General features: G+C 42.9%; 1 protein-coding gene across 9 annotated transcripts in view; it reads right to left on the reverse strand.

The window, feature by feature from the left end:
- The window catches only part of CREB5 (cAMP responsive element binding protein 5), a 358942-nt gene that overhangs the window by 79655 nt on the left and 261277 nt on the right, over window positions 1-18010 (reverse strand). For all 9 annotated transcript variants that reach the window (XM_053262690.1, XM_053262691.1, XM_053262689.1 and 6 more), the window contains 2 exons: window positions 9338-9464; window positions 4433-4543 (listed from right to left, as the gene is read on the reverse strand). In XM_053262690.1, coding sequence (XP_053118665.1) covers window positions 4433-4543; window positions 9338-9464 — 238 coding nt within the window. The remainder of the gene's footprint in view (window positions 1-4432; window positions 4544-9337; window positions 9465-18010) is intronic.

Below are 18010 nucleotides of genomic sequence, written 5' to 3' on the forward strand. Positions count from 1 at the left end.
TCATATTCCATTGGGTCCTATTCATATTCCATTTCATTTGTTCCAAAAACAAATACAGATACACTGCAGTATCTACTCAGATAGGGAACTCGACAAAGAGGGTCACAGCTTCTGTTTCATTGTGTCTCTTGATATGCCATTTCTATACAGTTCTGTGGTTTGGGGACTTTACTATTAACTGATGCTTTTTTTATTGTGGTTTTCATTGTTGTGCTGCATGATATTGCAGCATATAATTGTGGGCGCTATGGAGCCACATGATAGAGAATAACATTTTAAAATAAATTAACAGATATACATTTTCCCCTGCATAGCTGTGATAATTTCTTGTGAGGGGTGCTTTTTTTTGGTGTTGTACACTTTGCTTGAAAACTATACAAACTACTGGCTACTGTTAAACCGATCACTTTGGTTTTCTCCGCTCTCTATCATTTATTAAACAGCCAGGTACAGCCCATAAAGCACTACAGAAATAGAAGAGAATCAATATATATATCTGAAAAGTTACAGGCATTACCCAAAGGTCTATGTATATATCAACTAGCTAATCCATTCTGATAGAGCAACATCTAAGGATTTTTCTGCACAATAAGGTTTATTCCAATAAAGACACAATTGATTAGGAAGTTCTCCTTCACAAGCATTTTGGGGAGAACTGAGCATGTGTTTTGTTCTAACAATTCCCACATATTTCAGAAGTAACTCTGTCCTCTCTAATTATGTTTCCCCAAGTAATCTATTACAGCATGTACAAAAATGTATGGCAATCACAACAGAATATTATTCCAAGCTACTATAACTTTCCAAACAGAAGAAATTGGCTTCAAGTTTCAGAGGGTTGTTTGGCAAACTGCTTTCCATGGTCCCCTTCTATACTGTTTGGCCCCAAGAGTCAGTGTGCCACTACCTACCACATGAAGTCTATGGGCACAGAGGTGGTCTCAGGGATCAGGCGTGGGACCTACTGAGTGCCCTGTCTAATAATAAATACTGTCTCTGAAGCTAGCCCTATCTCAAGCAATGGTACTAAGTAACCTATAAAATGCTAGATCATTATCAAGGTTTGGAAGTTTAGATCATTATCAAATCTTAACAGAAGCGTTACTTAATTTACAATTCGTTTACAATTAATAGAGTATTGTGTATTACAGAGTAATACTCTATATACACAAGTGAGTTTATAGCATATTACACAATTACATTTTTAAAAAACAACTGTGGCAATATTTGTGTGCAGACAGATTTTAATCACGCATATGATTAATGTACATGAATGCAAATATAATTACATATTACTTCTGTTAAAAACAGTTAAGTTCACAGGTTAATGACATCCTGTTGTATGCTGGTTCTTAAAACGGTCTCCTGGGAAAGCTTGCCAAAGCAACACCTTTGTGAATTTGAGCCTTAGCCAAAACAAATTTATTCAGATTAAAAAGTGATCCACTTAATTTCACATATTAAAGAATAGAATTCTCACCATATGTATCAATAATTTCATTTTTAAAGCCTCAGAGTTCCAGTTTTTAAAAGTGTGGGAGAAGGAAAAGCAACTGCAGAAACTGTAGTCTCTGAAATAGATGCCAGTGTGATTCCCCTCCACCCCCAGGTCAGGGAGTATTTTGCTTGGCTCAAGATTGCTTGGGTTTGGAGGGGAAAAAAACACTCTTGCCGGCAGCTTAATCCAGAAAGATTTAATAAGCTGTGCTGCAGATGCTGTTGCTATTTGGCACATCACGATTACTGTATGGCACACAGCAGAGAGAGAACCCTTGACCACAGATTTTGTTTGGCTGATGTTGCCAACTCTTTTGGCTACATCTGCTCTTTAAGCCAACCAACTGCATGTTTACAGAGTGTGGTTTTAGCTGAGGTGTTAAAAAGGCTTGGGTTGGCTGCCTAACCAAAATTTATATTGAGGTAAAGATGTGACCTTTCATGTCTACCATACAGTGAACGTCACATATCTACTGGCAGGCAAATGCTTTCTTTTGCCCCCTGTGGTGAACAACAGTACTTCAAAAGTACACATTGTGGCTTTCATTCAAATCAGCAATAAGCGGTTATAAGCATGTGGTGACAATATGAGATGCTAGGCACCAGCAGTCTAAATCTCTCAGTCATTATTTCTGCTTTATATTGTTCCCCTCATTCACTGAAGTTATTCCCTCTTCCAAAGCAGTGTCAAAAATCCTGAAAGGAACACTTTAGCTATCTGTCCCCTCCAATGCCACATTTAACAAGAAAACAGCTCTCACTGGGACAGATTTACATGCCCAGGTTGGAATGATTAATGGCTACCCAGGAAGGATCCAGACAGTTCATGGGAGGCGTTTGGGCCAGAATTCGAGGCAGCAATTGTTCTGAAATCACATGATGCAGCAGCCTAGCGGAAACTAGATAGGTATGAGTCAGGTCAGTGCCAGTGCGGAAGATTGCCTGAATATCCCATATACTACCCTGAGTTCCACATAAGAATAAAGGTAGGGTATACATGCAATAATAATAAATAAAAATAATCAAATAGAGAGAGCATGTGAGAAGCAGTGGACAACATCCAGACTAATGAAGCACATGTGCAGCAATATTGCGCATGTGCTAAGAGGAATAGATTATTTTCATCAATGTCCTTTCCCTTTGAAGCCAACTGATTCCCAAAGATAAGTCCATGTAAGGTTGCCATCCCCCCAGCTTTCTGGGTATTTAGTGGATTTTAAGCAGGTTCCCTGGCACCCGGTTAACCCATTAGCTTGACCAGATTCCCAGCTTTCATTATTTTTTTTTAACTAACCCTAGCCCTTGTAGAAGCAGAGTTAACGAGCAAAATGTGTGGTCAATATTCTGTTCAACCACTGGTCTTGGAGAAAGGCAGGTGAAACACAGGAGGCTGGCTGGAAGAGGTTCACAATAAGTGATCTCCCTGAGGAATGTTGCCTTTGTTTTTTGTCAGCAGGGGGTCCCTATAGGGCAGTTGAGAGGATAGCCTGATATAAATCACTGCCCATCTGTGTATTGTAATGTTTAATTAAGGTTTTTTGCTTTATAGTGCAAGCCATTCTATGCATGCCTACTTAGCAGTAAGTACCATTGGTTTCAATCATAAGAACACATGAACATAAGAAAAGCCCTACTGGATCAGGCCCAAGACCTATATAGTACTGCATCCTGTTTCACACAGTGGCTCACCAGGTGCCTCTGGGAAAGAGGTGAGGGCATGCCCTCCCTCCTGCTGTTATTGCTGTCTCTTCTACTGTTAGGAGAGACAGCTTTCAGAATCAGACTTTCTCCCTATCTAGGACTGCAGTCTTAACTGAAAAGCTCAGTGTATTTTTTGTTCTATTGCTGCTATTAATATCTCAAAATTAGTGTAGTCCATTTATTTTCTATATATATTGTTTTGTTTTTGTGTGTTTAAGCAACCATGAATTTTCCCTGTCCCCTGCTCTTTTCCAGCCTATACAAGTATTCTAAATCAAAAGAAGTCATTCTGGTGTTACATTTTATGTAATTATTTCAGGATATAAATGGTGACCGTGACAAGGCTCAAGCATGAAAGCCTTAATCCCTAGCACCAGTTTTGTAGGATCAGTTGTAGAATTTAGTGATGATGAAAATTCACTCAGCATGGCTCCTCAGCATGAGCTTTGATTTTGTATTTTCACCAATCTTATCTGGTATCTTTACCTTTACCAATAAATAGCATATTCAGGTATTAGAAAATGGTGGGTTGGTAGTCTGCAGTTGGTGAGGAATCCATGACAGCAGTACACACAGCTAATTAGACAAGGTTAAAAATTGAACTTGTATATTAGAACTTGTATATTAGATAGAAAGTCTGGGTGTTTAGTGCTCAGGTAAATGAACAATCACATGCCTCAGTTAAGAGAATAAACTATATAGCATTTGGGTGAATAGATGTCCAGGATTTTTTTAACCATGATTTATATCCAGCCATTTCTACATGCACCCAGTGACACATACTGTTTCCTCTCCACAAAACAACTTCACACCTATAAAGCAACCTTCCAGCACAGATTCTGATGCAGCTCAAACAAGGTCTACAGCTGATGTCCAACCAGCAGAACAGATTCAAATATACATTGACTCCCTATGCTATGTAAATGACTTTTTTTTAAAAAAAGTGAAGCCCAAATATTATAAATGAATGAATGAATGAATGAATGAATGAATAATATGCCCAACATTCTTTAAATCAAATTATATCATAAAGATACAGTAAGGTTGAAACTGGATTGGCTCAAGTGAGACTCTGAACCTATTTACAGCAGTCACATATTCTACTACTACCACCACAAATACGAATATTCACATAACTAGAAATGAAGGATTCCGGTTGCCCTTAAAAGTAAGACAACAGCTACTAGTAGAATATTCTTTAAAATGTACACATATAAATGTTACAAGGCATTACCATTTTGGCTTCTGAGTGCATTGGAGGGACTTGTGGTGAAGCACACGGATTGCTGAGGTTTGGGCCTTGCATTCCCATGATATTGGAGTTCATTGACATTTGTCTGTCCATCTTGAAGAAAAAAGAAAAGAAATCAGATGGGAACTGAAAGGCAAAACATCTTTCCAGACGCATATTTGCTTCTAACAGGCAAGAGCTTGGCTTTTTGTTCCCATCTAGCATCAGAAAATATAGCCAGTAACGTCGTTTTACCTAGCAATCAATAGAAAATTGCCTCTTCACCAGAAGAAAAGATTAGTTACCTGGGTTTGAGTTACCATCATTTCTATAATGATTTCCCTCTCCTTTTAGAAAACAACACTCTGCGTTAAGTGGCTTTTAAAACATCACTGTATAAAATTATGGCTAACTCTGCCATGGCATCTCAAACCAACTTACTCCAGATATAAATAAAGATGCATGATCTAGAGTGTTTAAAAATTGCACATGTTTCCCACCAGAGCAGTAGACCCTTGAGAAAAAAAATTCACATGCCTTAGATTGCTGTGGTGAAACTTTATTAATATACTACCAACACTTAAAGCATAAGACCAAAGATGTTCCTTTTTTCCAGGGAAATATACTTGCGGGCAGCAGTTCACTGATGGTGATAATGTTCTAGTTGCAAGTAAATACTAGGGCTATGCATCATAGTGGGTCCAACATAAATGCTAGACCTGAAATGCACTTGATTGGGTGTTACTGGAGAGTAGGGATATGAATGGAACCAGCCAGGCCAGTTCACTTTGAATCTGAACAAGATTTGAACTGACCTGGTCCAGTGCGACCGCCAGATTGGTTCAAAGCAGTTTGCGAACAGGTTCAGGGGTCTACTTGTAAAGAGGAATCTGGTGAGGATTCCCCTTTATGAGTAAAGGGGCAGGGGGGCTTCCAAGAGTTAGAGGGTGTGGGAGGTGAGTCAAAGCTAATTGGCAGCAGTATCAGGTGTGGTGGCGGCTACCTCCAACCCTGCCAGCCTTATTCAGAGTAGCCCAGGCCCATGGCAGCCTGGTTTGGGCAACTCTGGAGGAGGCTGGTGGGGGTGGAGTCACCGCTGATTAAAGTAAATAGCCTTGACTCCCCTCCTGCACCCTCTAACTCTAGGAAGCCCCCCTGCCCCTTTGCTCAAAAAGGGAAAATCCCCCGAACCGGTTCAGTTCAAACCAGGGCCAGTCCAGTTCAAACCCAGACCACCAGCCCCCTTTTGGGAGTCCCAGTTTGAACCGGGACCACTTGAACCACCCTGGTCAAACCAGGGTTCATACTGGATCGATTCACACACCTCTATCACTTTTGCAGCACCCAGGGGCTTTTGCAACAGCAAGAGGGAGCTGAACCATCAGAATGTCTGGATGTCTGAATGTCCAACATTTGTTGGACTCCCACTTTCTAGTGGTGTGCCCGAACCGGTCCGGCGGCCATTCCAAAGAATGGCCGAACTGCCGGACCGGTCCGGCACTGCCTGGTTCGGGTCCGGGTGGGGGGTATGCCCTTAAGGGCGGGAGGGCTTGCTTAGCCCTCCCGCCTCCTTGCCCCCGCCAGCGCCCGTATTTCCTAGTATAGGGGCGCTGGAAACCAGCCGCCCCCCCGCCATGGCGGCGGCGGCGAAAGAACTCCCCAAGCCAGCCCTCCCTCCCTCCCAGCTAGCTGGCCGCCCGCCCACCCTCCCGCCGGCTCGCTCACCGTTCACCGTATAGAAAACGAGAGGAGTTCCGGCACAGAGCTCCTCTCATTTAGAAGGCCTCCCGCAGAATGGTGTTTTGCGCGCGCGCACATGCGCGCGCCGCAAAGCACGCCGTTCGCCGGAGGCCCGGTCTACCCGCCGGGAAAGGGCCGGCCCTTTCCCGGCGGGTAGACCGGGCATCCGATCGCCGGAGCCCCGGTCTACCCAGCGATCGGAGGCCCGGTCTACCCGCCGGGAAAGGGCCGGGTAGACCGGGCCTCCGATCGCTGGGTAGACCGGGCCTCCGGCGATCGGAGGCCCGGTCTACCCAGCGATCGGAGGCCCGGTCTACCCGGCCCTTTCCCGGCGGGTAGACCGGGCCTCCGGCGAACGGCGTGCTTTGCGGCACGCGCATGCGCGCACGCGCAAAACACCATTCTGCGGGAGGCCTTCTAAACGAGAGGAGCTCTGTGCCGGAGCTCCTCTCGTTTTCTATACGGTGAACGGTGAGCGAGCCGGCGGGAGGGTGGGCGGGCGGCCAGCTAGCTGGGAGGGAGGGAGGGCTGGCTTGGGGAGTTCTTTCATCGCGGCGGCAGGGGGGGGGTGCGGCTGGTTTCCAGCGCCCCTATACTAGGAAATACGGGTGCTGGCGGGGGCAAGGAGGCGGGAGGGCTAAGCAAGCCCTCCCCGCCCTAAAAACAAGGCCCCCCTTCGGTGCCGGTCCGGACTTCTCCGGACCGTGCACATCACTACCACTTTCTTGCCTTGCTTCCCCTCTATGACTGTGGGGAATCCTCTTTTGCTTCCTCTTCACTCCAGGAAGAGCACATCACGCACAGAGAAAGTTGTGTTCTGAGGTATTCTATTTAAAAGGCACTCCTCCCACACCCCACATTCCCTTTTACATTCCCAAGTGAAGTGGGTGCTTCTGGGATTTGTAGCCCCCCCCCCCCGCCACCCGAGGCCACAGTCATGTTCGTGCATACACAGTACACAGACTGTACATGTATTTGAAAGGAACCAACATCTACAGACCATTATGGATCCTGTAGCTTTCAGTTCATTTGTTTTTCCCATTCTGTATTACTGATGTTGATGTGCCCAGTAATAAACATTGCAAAAAAGCACTCTTTCTGTGATCATCCAGATTATTTTCATTCAGAGCTTTATCGAAGTGATTTGCAAAAGTAAATGTTTTCCCAGTTCATTTTCAGGCCCAATTAAAAGTGCTGACTTTAACCTTTAAAGCTCTAAACAGTTTGGGGCCTGGTTATCCAAGAGAGCACCTTGCCCCATATGACCTGACTTGGACCTTAAAATCTACTTAAGAGCTCCTCTGAGTGCCCCTGTCAAATGAGGTGAGGCAGGTGGCTACTAGGGAGGGGGCCTTTTCGGTGGTGGCACTCCGTCTATTGAATAGACTCCCCAGTGAGGCTTGGCTGGTGTTGTCACTGTTGTGTAGTTGTGAGCTGCCCAAATAACAATTTGTCATGGGGTGGCCAATGAATGAATGAATGAATGAATGAATAAATTTATTATTTATTATTGTAATTTATTATTATTATCTTTCTATATAATTCTCTTAGATGTACCCATTAGTAATCCCATGTGTGGCAGCTCTTGCAAGAGTTCGCGAGAGAGGGGAAGCTGAGAGGAAAGTGATGGCAGTGGGGAACATAAGGCCAATGGACAGGCCAGCGAATGGGCTGGCAGGCAGGCGGGGGAGAAAGCAGCAATGACAGGAGGGAAGAGAAAGCAGCTGAGGCGGGGGGAACAGAAAGCAGTGGTGACAGTGGGGGGGGGGAAGTGGCGGGGGAGAAGATAAGGTGATGGTGGAGAGGGGGAAGAAAGTGGCGGCTGGCCAGAAAAAGCAGCTGGCCAGGCAGCTGGCCAGAGAGAAAAAAACATTGGAGGGGGAGAGGGGGAGAGGAGTGCGGAGGGCTGAGAAGAAGGGGTCAAGAATGAAGCAGAACTAGAGGCGCAGATGCTCTGCACCTGGGCCAGCTAGTTATTACTATTTTGTTAAGGCTCTGACTTCCATCACAAATCTACCTATCAATCTACCTATCTATCTGGAGCGAGAGGGATGTAGTGGTTACAGTGCTGGACTAGGACCGGGGAGACCCAAGTTCAAATCCCCATTCAGCCATGAAACTAGCTGGGTGACTCTGGGCCTGTCACTTCTCTCTCAGCCTAACCTGCTTCACAGAGTTGTTGTGAAAGAGAAACTCATGTAGTACACCGCTCTGGGCTCCTTGGAGGAAGAGCGAGATATAAATGTAATAATAATAATAATAATAATAATAATAATAATAATAATAATAATAATTTAAATCATCAACATAGCTCTACAAACATAATCCACTAATTAACAAAGAATAAAAGAAACATGGAAAAAAGTAGGGATAGAGATCTGTTTCTCAAACAGAAACCTCTAGTCCCTCTGGCATCTACTTCTGAAACTTGAAGGGACAATCAAGAGCAACTTGTTTTGTGACATGGAATGTCACAAAATGAGCCACAAAATGGCTACTTTTCTTTAAATGGTGGCCAGAAATGACCTCAAAGGTAATTTCATAATAAACAACATTTATTATTATATGAATATGAATAAACGGATTTCCACTCAGTTAATTTTAGATCCCGCTCAGGTTGAATCAGGAATGCACGTTTGCGCACACTGCCTTGATACTGCCACCCAGAACAAAACCCATTCCACGCTGCTGGTTCAGGCCCAAGGCCCATCTAGTCCAGCATCCTGTTTCACACAGTGCTCCACCAGATGCCACTGGGAGCCTACAGACAGGAGTTGAGGGCATGCCCTTTCTCTTGCTGTTACTCCCCTGCAACTGGTATTCAGAGGCATCCTGCCTTGGAGGCTATAGTCCTCCGACTAGTAGCTGTTGATAATAAGAACATAGAGGGAACACTGGTTGAGTTGTAGGTAGCACCCATCATGCCCTACCACCCAACCCACTTTGATGTCCCTAGGAGCTACCCATGGGGAACAGCGGGGTGTGTTCTGAGTTTCCTCATTGTTCCCTAAGGCTGAAACACTCAAAATGTTTCAATGTGTTTTGTCAAAACAGCCAGTTCGAACACTGCTTCGACAAAAAGCTTCAGCTGTTTTGCATTTCATTTCAAGCTTGAAACAGAATGCAAAATTAGTTTCGTGTACATCCCTAACAAACAGGTATACTTACTGGCATCAAAACTGCAGAAGATCCAGGCATCGTAGGGTTAGGTAGAGTACCAGGCATAGAAGCAGGCATGGGCTGTCTTTGCCGGTTGTGCAGGTGCAGTAATGATGACAAAGAGCCTGGGACAGGCCTAGAAATAAAGAAAAAAATCAAAGCTGAAATAGATTCTGGCAAAAATCCTTCCTTGAATTACTGTATTTCCAAATGGTGAATGGAAAAATAAAAATTCTGAATGTCAAAACTGAATTGGTGTTTGAACTCTCAGTTCTGAGTATATATCCAGCTTTGAAGGCAGATCAGCTTTTGGGTGGAAAGTTGAACTTTAAAATAGATTTTACCTTTTAAAAACTCTATCAAAGTTATTTGCTCTTAAAACTAAACAAATGTTCTTAGGAAGTATTATTTTAAGTCTTAATTTCTTATATTATATGGCAATTATATTATGGTGTTTTTCTAGATCTTTTAGTGTTCTAACCGGAACGAAAAAATATTTTGAATTTGCATGAGAAACGCCACACCTTTCAGCTCTTTAAAATGTGCTAGATTGTGAAATTACAATAAATTCCACATCGGTTCTTAAGCTGCTTCAGCTCCTTAAGTGAAGAACACTATAGCAAATTCTATAGATGTGAATATCACAATAGTAGAAAACATTGTTCTATACAAAGGAAGAAAGTGCTCACAGTGGGCAGCTTCACACATAACATGACAAGTAAGTACTGGCGAGCCACCAGCTTATGCCAGGCATGAGCTCCAGCTGCTGCTGCTGTTTTCGTGACATCTGAAGCTGCCATTGTCGGGCAGAGAATGTCAGTAACCCACATCAGCCCAGTGTTGTCAATTGACTTCAAATGTCTGGTCCTGAATGCTGGGTGACGGTCATTTACTGACATTCTCTACCTGACATTTGTGGGCTCAAATGTCATTAAAACTGCAGCAACAGCTGGAGTGTGCACCTCGAGGCTCTCCTGTACTTGCTTGCTGCATTACATGTGCAATCAAGAAATCTCAATCAAAATACCGTGTTGACAGAACACACAAATGCACAAATAGTCCTCCTTTGTGCACTATATGTCTGACAGCAATATGTGAATATATAAATATATGGACTGATTATACCATTTCTTTAGTAATTATTTTTCCACTGCATTTGTGTGTTCTATCAACACGGTATTTTGATTGAGATTTCTTGCATTACATGTGCAGCTGTCCTGCGTGTAGAATAAAATAAAATAATATTAATGGCATATCTCTTATCCAAGTGATCACACAGAAAAACCAAGAATTCATTCAGTGAATACAAAAGCAAAGCTGTCCATGCAATCAGGAAACTTAAAATAATTATTTTAAGAAGTATGCTTTGCTTCATAAATGCATGCATAATGTTGGATTTCCATCTACTCCATGATTATCCATATATACCTCATCTTCCTCTGATACATCAATTATATTCTATACCTCTATGTTTCAGAGGTCCCAACCTAGGGTTGCATATGAATAGCAGTGCTTTTTGACTTTACTGCTTTTTGCCAAAAGCAACCATTCTGACTTAGCACTGTGTGGTAAGTAGCATTTAACATGTACATGCACACACAAGTGTGCATGCACACACAGAGCTAATTGGAAGACAAGGAGGAGTGCATGCATGAGTCTCCCTGCTGGTTTCTTTGGACTGGGACCCTCTTGTGTCAAAGCATTTCTAGGTAGGTAGGTTGGGGTGGAAACCCTGGCTGAATTCTGTGCAGTGAAATATTGGTGCTAGCAAGCCACTGGGGTTGCTGAGCATGTAAAAAGGCAGCCCCAGGACCACTGTTCCCTCTAAGGCATGCGTATGTGCGTGCACACACAAGTTTTTTTAGTGTCCACTCAATTAATTTTAGATCCTGCTCAGGTTGAATCAAGAAGGCCCCATTCTGAATCCACATGCACTCACACTGCCTTGATAGTGCCACCCAGAACAAAATTTATTCTGTGCACAGATGAAAAAAATTAGAGGGAACACTGCCCAGGACTGTTGCAGAGGCAGGCTGTATTAAATTCCAACAGTATTGGCCAACATCCAAATTAATGAGGTGCCGGTGTACTGTGACTCCTGAAAATATACCCGAGGGTCATGAAATTCTCAGGGGCATATTTCTTGGGAGTCACACAATTAGCTTCAGAGGGAAGAGAAGACAGATGAAAATCGTCCTTTCCCCAGCACCAGTGCAGCATCAGTATTTCGTTACTGTGTGTATCAGCCATTGACAATATGTGGAATAGTCTTCTGTTGCTCAATATACTCTGAGCCACATCACGAGCTGATGTTTATGCTTCCCTCCATTAAAAAGCCAATTTGAAATGCTAGGTCTGGGAGTGGTAGTTAGATAAAAATAAACAGACAACACAAGCCTCTGCTACCCATGCACATGCTCACACAGAGGCTCACTGGCTTGGGCTTTTAGACTACAATAAACTCTCTCACTGAACAAAGGCAGAATGACATTATGTATGAACCAAGAGTCCTTTTTTCACCCCTAACAGTTGTGATTCTGTGCAAACTATACTTTTCTGTATAGGAGAGCCGACTCTCAAGGTGACTGACATTAAACAAGCAGCCCCCCCAGGACAAGAGCCTGGAGTCCCACAGACGGGGCCTTCTGTAGTGCTTACAGGCCCTTTATACAACTCACTACCTTCATAATAAACTTAGGTGTTAGGCCATTTGACAGAAACTTGTTTTGGCTTGACTTGTGCCGTTTGCACAGGTAATCCTCAAGAGTCCATATGGCTGGAATTTTACTTGCATGTTCCAGAGCCAAAATGTTTTCTGAAATCGATTTAATGAGCCTGGGAATAGGGGTGTTGGGTAAAAAGGAAATTATTTATATATATTAAAATAGCAAATAAGCTACCTTGCTGTCCTCACTCTCACCCTCAACTCTGCTTAGTTCTGTATGTCTGCATCTGTTTGCAGTTGGGAAAATTACTGTTTTTGTTTTTATTGGGCTTTTCTTCATAGCACCTTGGAACTTTCCAGGTTTTTCCTGGAAGGAGGAAAAAATACACACACCAAAATTTTGGGGCCCAATTTTGTCTGTGCTCCCTCTGTCACTAGTAAAAAAAAATTCATAGATTTGCATGCATGGTCTGTCATTTACACTGGCAAGGATCACACAGTGTTTAGGTATCACATGGTGTCTCTATGGCTTTATGGTGTCAGGTCCAATTAATCTGTGTGGCTGATACCCAGAAGCTTGCATCTTAAAGTCCCAAACAAACAGACTCAAATACTGGAGTAAGTGTTAAAGCAGAAGAGTAGGCTTATTAGTCTACCAGCAAAGCCTCAAGTACTTCTCTTCCTATTTAATAAATTCAAACCACCAACAGCGTGCAGGTGCTGTACATGTCTCTGCCACTGGGTGAGGACCTATATTAAAGTAAAGGTAAAGTGTGCCATCGAGTCGGTGTCAACTCCTGGTGACCACAGAGCCCTGTAGTTGTCTTTGGTAGAATACAGGAAGGGTTTACCATTGCTATCTCCTGCACAGTATGTGATGATGCCTTTCAGCATCTTCCTATATCGCTGCTGCCCGATATAGGTGTTTCCTATTGTATGTTTCTGGGTAACATACCAATGTGGGATTTGAACTGGCAACCTCTGGCTTGCTAGTCAAGTCCACTGCACCATTAGGTGGCTGAGGATCTATATTACACAATGCAATATAGGTCCGACCCACAGAACTTGCAGTTCTTGACCCACAGAACTTACAGCCCCATCCTATGTGTTTCTGTAAAAGATGGCTATTATGTCAATTCATTCACAGATATGCAAACAGTAAGCACTCTATTCCTCATCAGCATCTTGCTAGCGAAGGATTATTTTCCTCTGAGTTCACACATATCTACAGATTGATGAACTTAAGTCCATCTTTAGCTTTAAACATTTTCACTTTTTGTCCTAAGCACTATGAAATAAAAACTGAATGAAAATGTATGATTTTTACTCTCTTTGGCAACTTTGTGAACAGCTTCAAAAGAAGCAAGGGTGGATTTGTAGCCTATAATCTTCCAAAAGGCTGGACACGTGTTGGGATCAATTCACATGGAAAACAATCTGGACACTTTGACACCTATTAATGTGCACAGAACAATAACATACACAACTCAACAACAAAAAATAGAACTATAAGGAAGGTTAAAGGGGTTAGAAAGAAGGACTAGTTCATACATAAATACACAGGCTAACTGCTATCAAAGATACTCTAAAATAAATACTGATATACATGCATGTTTTGTGAATTAGCAATGATAACTACTGTGACAGAAAAATAACAACCATATTAAAAGAACTAGGTTGGTAAAGCAAGTGAGCTAATGAGATGGTCAGCATTTTATTTGAAATCTCAAGTAGTGCAGTGAGACCTGGTAGACTGCAGTGGTTATTGCTGAAGATTAGATAGATAGATAGATAGATAGATAGATATTTTCTTTTCAAGATTTTTCTCCCCATAAACATCCCCCCCCCGCAATCTAGAATTTTAAAAAACCTTTCCAAAAGTTTCAAAATGTTTTGCAAGGGGGTGGTTTATCAGAGAGAATATGACTACTGCCAGGGCCAGCACACAAATGTAGCAAGGTAAAGAGGCTGCCTTAGGCAGCAGTTTATTTATTCATTTATTATTTAGTTTGATGGAGGCAGCAGCAGGGGGAACCTCAATCCTCCATTTGGGGCCAGCCCTACATGGTAGTGTGGGTGGCAGTACCACCATTATCCACCACCAGTCCACCTCCCTGCCTTCTGAAAAGCAGGACTCAGAGTGGGTGGGGACAGATTAGAAAAAAGTGTGGAGTTTTAGAAAGGTGCCATTCTATTCATCCAAACTTCCTTCTGCCACATTCTCCGCCCTCTGCCTTTTCAAAAGATGGTGAGCAGGATGAGCAGAAGAGCTGCTACTGCCATCAAACAACAAAAGATGGAGAGAAGAGATTCGTGCATGGCGTGCTCTGTGTGCCACGGGTGGGGATACTCGGAAGAGACAAAAATTTTGTCTTGCATTTTCTGCAGGATGTGGGTGAGACAACAGGGCGGGGTAGGCAAATTTCATTGAAAGATGACTGAGTTAACAGCAGTTTTAAAAGTTGGCTTTACTTTGTATGGCTTACTTGGTCTGGAACCCAATTTTTGCAGGCCCAAAACAGTTTCACTTTCTCTTTCACTGTAAATTATGTCAAAAATTCAAGCCAGTTTCAGAGGTCTGCCCTTCCATTGTTCTGTTGGAAATCTCTTGGCTATTCTTGAAATTATGGCATTTTGAAGCTCCTGTTTAAAAATGCTATTTTTTGTATTTGCAAAATTTTTGCAACACAGTCTCTTTCACCATTTATAAATTTTAAAAAGGCTGGAGTACTGGCAAATGCAGAAAATCACTGGCCATGGACGTCTCCAGCCCAAGCAGATGACTGCATTAAAAAAGCTGTGTTGGTTGGTTAGTTGGTTGTGGGGAGAGGAAGGAACAGGAGCATAGAGAGGCTGGCGGTGGCTCATGTGTGGCCGCTGCTGCAGCTCCCTGGCACCATGTCTGACATAAGACACCTATCATGGCCCCTGATAGGTAGCAGCCCGTGTTCTTTGAACCCATTCACCCAATGGTGGCTCCACCCCTAGGAAGGAAGGAACCCTGTTATTGTTTTTGTAACTGATAAATGGAAGAAAGAAACAAAAAAGGAAGAGAGAGTCCAGTGCTCTGTGTGTATGTGTGTGTGTTTGTGTGTGACAGAGTTCACATACATCAAGTCATCTGTGCTGTCTCTGTTCCTAATTTTGTTTCTGCAGGTGAAACTCGGAAAATTAGAATATCGTGCAAAAGTCCATTAATTTCAGTAATGCAAATTAAAAGGTGAAAGTGATATATGAGACAGACGCATTACATGCAAAGCGAGATAAGTCAAGCCTTAATTTGTTATAATTGTGATGATCATGGCGTACAGCTCATGAAAACCCCAAATCCACAATCTCAGAAAATTAGAATATTACATGGAACCAAGAAGACAAGGATTGAAGAATAGAACAATATCGGACCTCTGAAAAGTATACACTGTATTGTGCTTGATTGGCCAGCAAACACGCCTGACCTGACCCCATAGAGAATCTATGGGGCATTGCCAAGAAAAGGATGAGAGACATGAGACCAAACAATGCAGAATTGCTGAAGGCCGCTAATGAAGCATCCTGGTCTTCCATAATACCTCATCAGTGCCACAGGCTGATAGCATCCATGCCACGCCGCATTGAGGCAGTAATTGCTGCAAAAGGGGCCCAAACCAAGTACTGAATACATATGCATGCTTATACTTTTCAGAGGTCCATGATCATCACAATTATAACAAATTAAGGCTTGACTTATCTCGCTTTGCATGTAATGCGTCTGTCTCATATATCAGTTTCACCTTTTAATTTGCATTACTGAAATTAATGGACTTTTGCACGATATTCTAATTTTCCGAGTTTCACCTGTATATCCTTCATTCTTTCACTAGACAATCCATATTGTGCTTTTGAAGATGAATCCCCATCTTCAAAAGTCCCTCGAGTGAACTCTGCATGTGTTTTTGGCAATGGATGTGTTATCGGCAATGCTTTCAGAGATCTAATCAGCGACAATGGATGCATATCCATTTGATGGCAACAGTGGGCTGTTCCATTGTTGTGTCAGCTTTAGCCCCTCCTGCTTCTTACTCAGTGCAATATGGAGATAACAATGTAGTACATTGTATGCATAATACACTTCTTGAACTATAAGAGAAACTGTAAACATGATAATAAAAACAGGGTTAATAATCAAATGACCTACCTTGCAGACTTCATAAAAAGCTTACTGATATAGTGCTGGTATATATAAACTGCTTTTAACAAATCTACTAAACATTATAGAGGTCTGCTGAGGTTGATTTTTGCTCCCTTTCGCCCTCCTACCAATGACTTAATTATTCACAACAGCTCGAAACAAAACACCCTTTAAATAAAGGGCCTGTTTTGAGTTCGGAACAAAACAACCGCATTTCGATTGAAACATTTTGGTGTTTTGAGTGCCATTTTGGAGACCTGTTTTTCACTTGCTGATTGGTTTTCTGGAACTAGCCTCTAATTGGCTTGCAATCTTTTTGCTCCTTGGTTGGTTTGTCATACAAATCAAGTGTTTTCATGGGCAACTCCCATTGGCTGGGAGGCAGGGAGGGAGAAGCCCAAAGGGGGAAAATTTCAAAATGCATTTAAAGGGACTGGGAGGCAGTGGGAGCCCTTAGAGTGTGCCTTGCTTGAAGAGGATATATCAGGAATAGGAAGGAAGGTTTGATTTTGTGGTTTTCTTTTCTCAGCACTGAGTATAATATGCTATACTATTCCTGCTTTATCTGGCTTTGTTGGATCTCAGATTGACAAAGGCAGAACCTGGGTGCTTGCCTTCCTTGAGCTGTGGTTTGTATTGTTTGTGAGATAGTGTTGTGGTGAGAAATAGATGGTGGCAGCTCTCTCTGTAAAATTTCTTGGTGATTGCTATAATAAGCTCCATGTCTGGCTTTGAGACTAACTTGTTCTTCACTCACTGCTCTGCAATATGCATAGCAAAGTGTACTCAGTCAAAATGTGGCTGAAGTTGCTCTAGTTGAGCATATGGCTATGCTTACTGCTAAGTAAGATTGCTGCTGTGGCAGCTGTTGCAATGCTAGGAAGTAAGGAGTCATGTGTGGTGTAGTGGTTAGAGTGCTGGACTAGGACCAGGGAGACCCAAGTTCAAATCCCCATTCAGCCATGATACTTGCTGGGTGACTTTGGGCCAGTCACTGAATGAATGAATAAATAAAATGATTGTGTGTGAGAGAGCAAATTTTGCCAATGATGTTAGTGCAGCACAGGCACTGTGGCTGGCAGCAGATTCTGGGACAGTGATTTTTTTTTTCTGGCCACTTTTGGACTGTGTTTGAAATGTGGAGGGACACATTCCCTTTTACTGTGTGCTTCTGTAGTGTTTTTCAAGGCAGGGTTACATTTGCAAACTGCAATGCAAAACTGGTGTGCAGTCTGTGCAGCTTGTTGCAACAAGAGGGAACCATGGGAAGATGCTCTTAGGGAAATCAAAGTAGGTCAGGTCACAGGGATGATGGGTGCTACCTACCACCTAATCCACAAAAGATCCTATGAGGGGTTTGGGGAAAGGTTAAAAATTTGTTTAAAAATCACCTGCTTGCCCATTTGTTTTGTGGGTTGAGTGGTAAGTAGCACTCATCATGCCCTACCACACAACACACTTTGGTGTTCCTAGGAGCTACCCATGGGAACAATGGGGTGTTCCAAATTTCCCCATTCTTCCCTATGGCTAAAACATACAAAAGGGTTGGAGCTTTATTCCATCAAAACAGCCAGTTCGACTGCTGTTTTGACAAAACCCTTTGGCCACCTATGTTTTGTTTCAAGCTCAAAGCAAAATGCAAAATCCATTTTGTGCATATTCCTAATATCCCTGCAGACTGCAGCTGGCCTGCAACTGATTTGTCTTCCCACCTCAGTTTTTCCTGCCACTAGAAGAAATCACTAGAAGAGAAAATCAGCCTGGAAAGCAGACTGGAAGGTTTAGCCTAATCCAGAAATAAGGTTGTTCACATGACCATAATACTGGGGTTGGGGCGGGCTGAGGGGAA

The sequence above is a fragment of the Hemicordylus capensis genome, chromosome 6 (genome assembly GCF_027244095.1).
Source record: "Hemicordylus capensis ecotype Gifberg chromosome 6, rHemCap1.1.pri, whole genome shotgun sequence".
NCBI lineage: Eukaryota > Metazoa > Chordata > Lepidosauria > Squamata > Cordylidae > Hemicordylus > Hemicordylus capensis.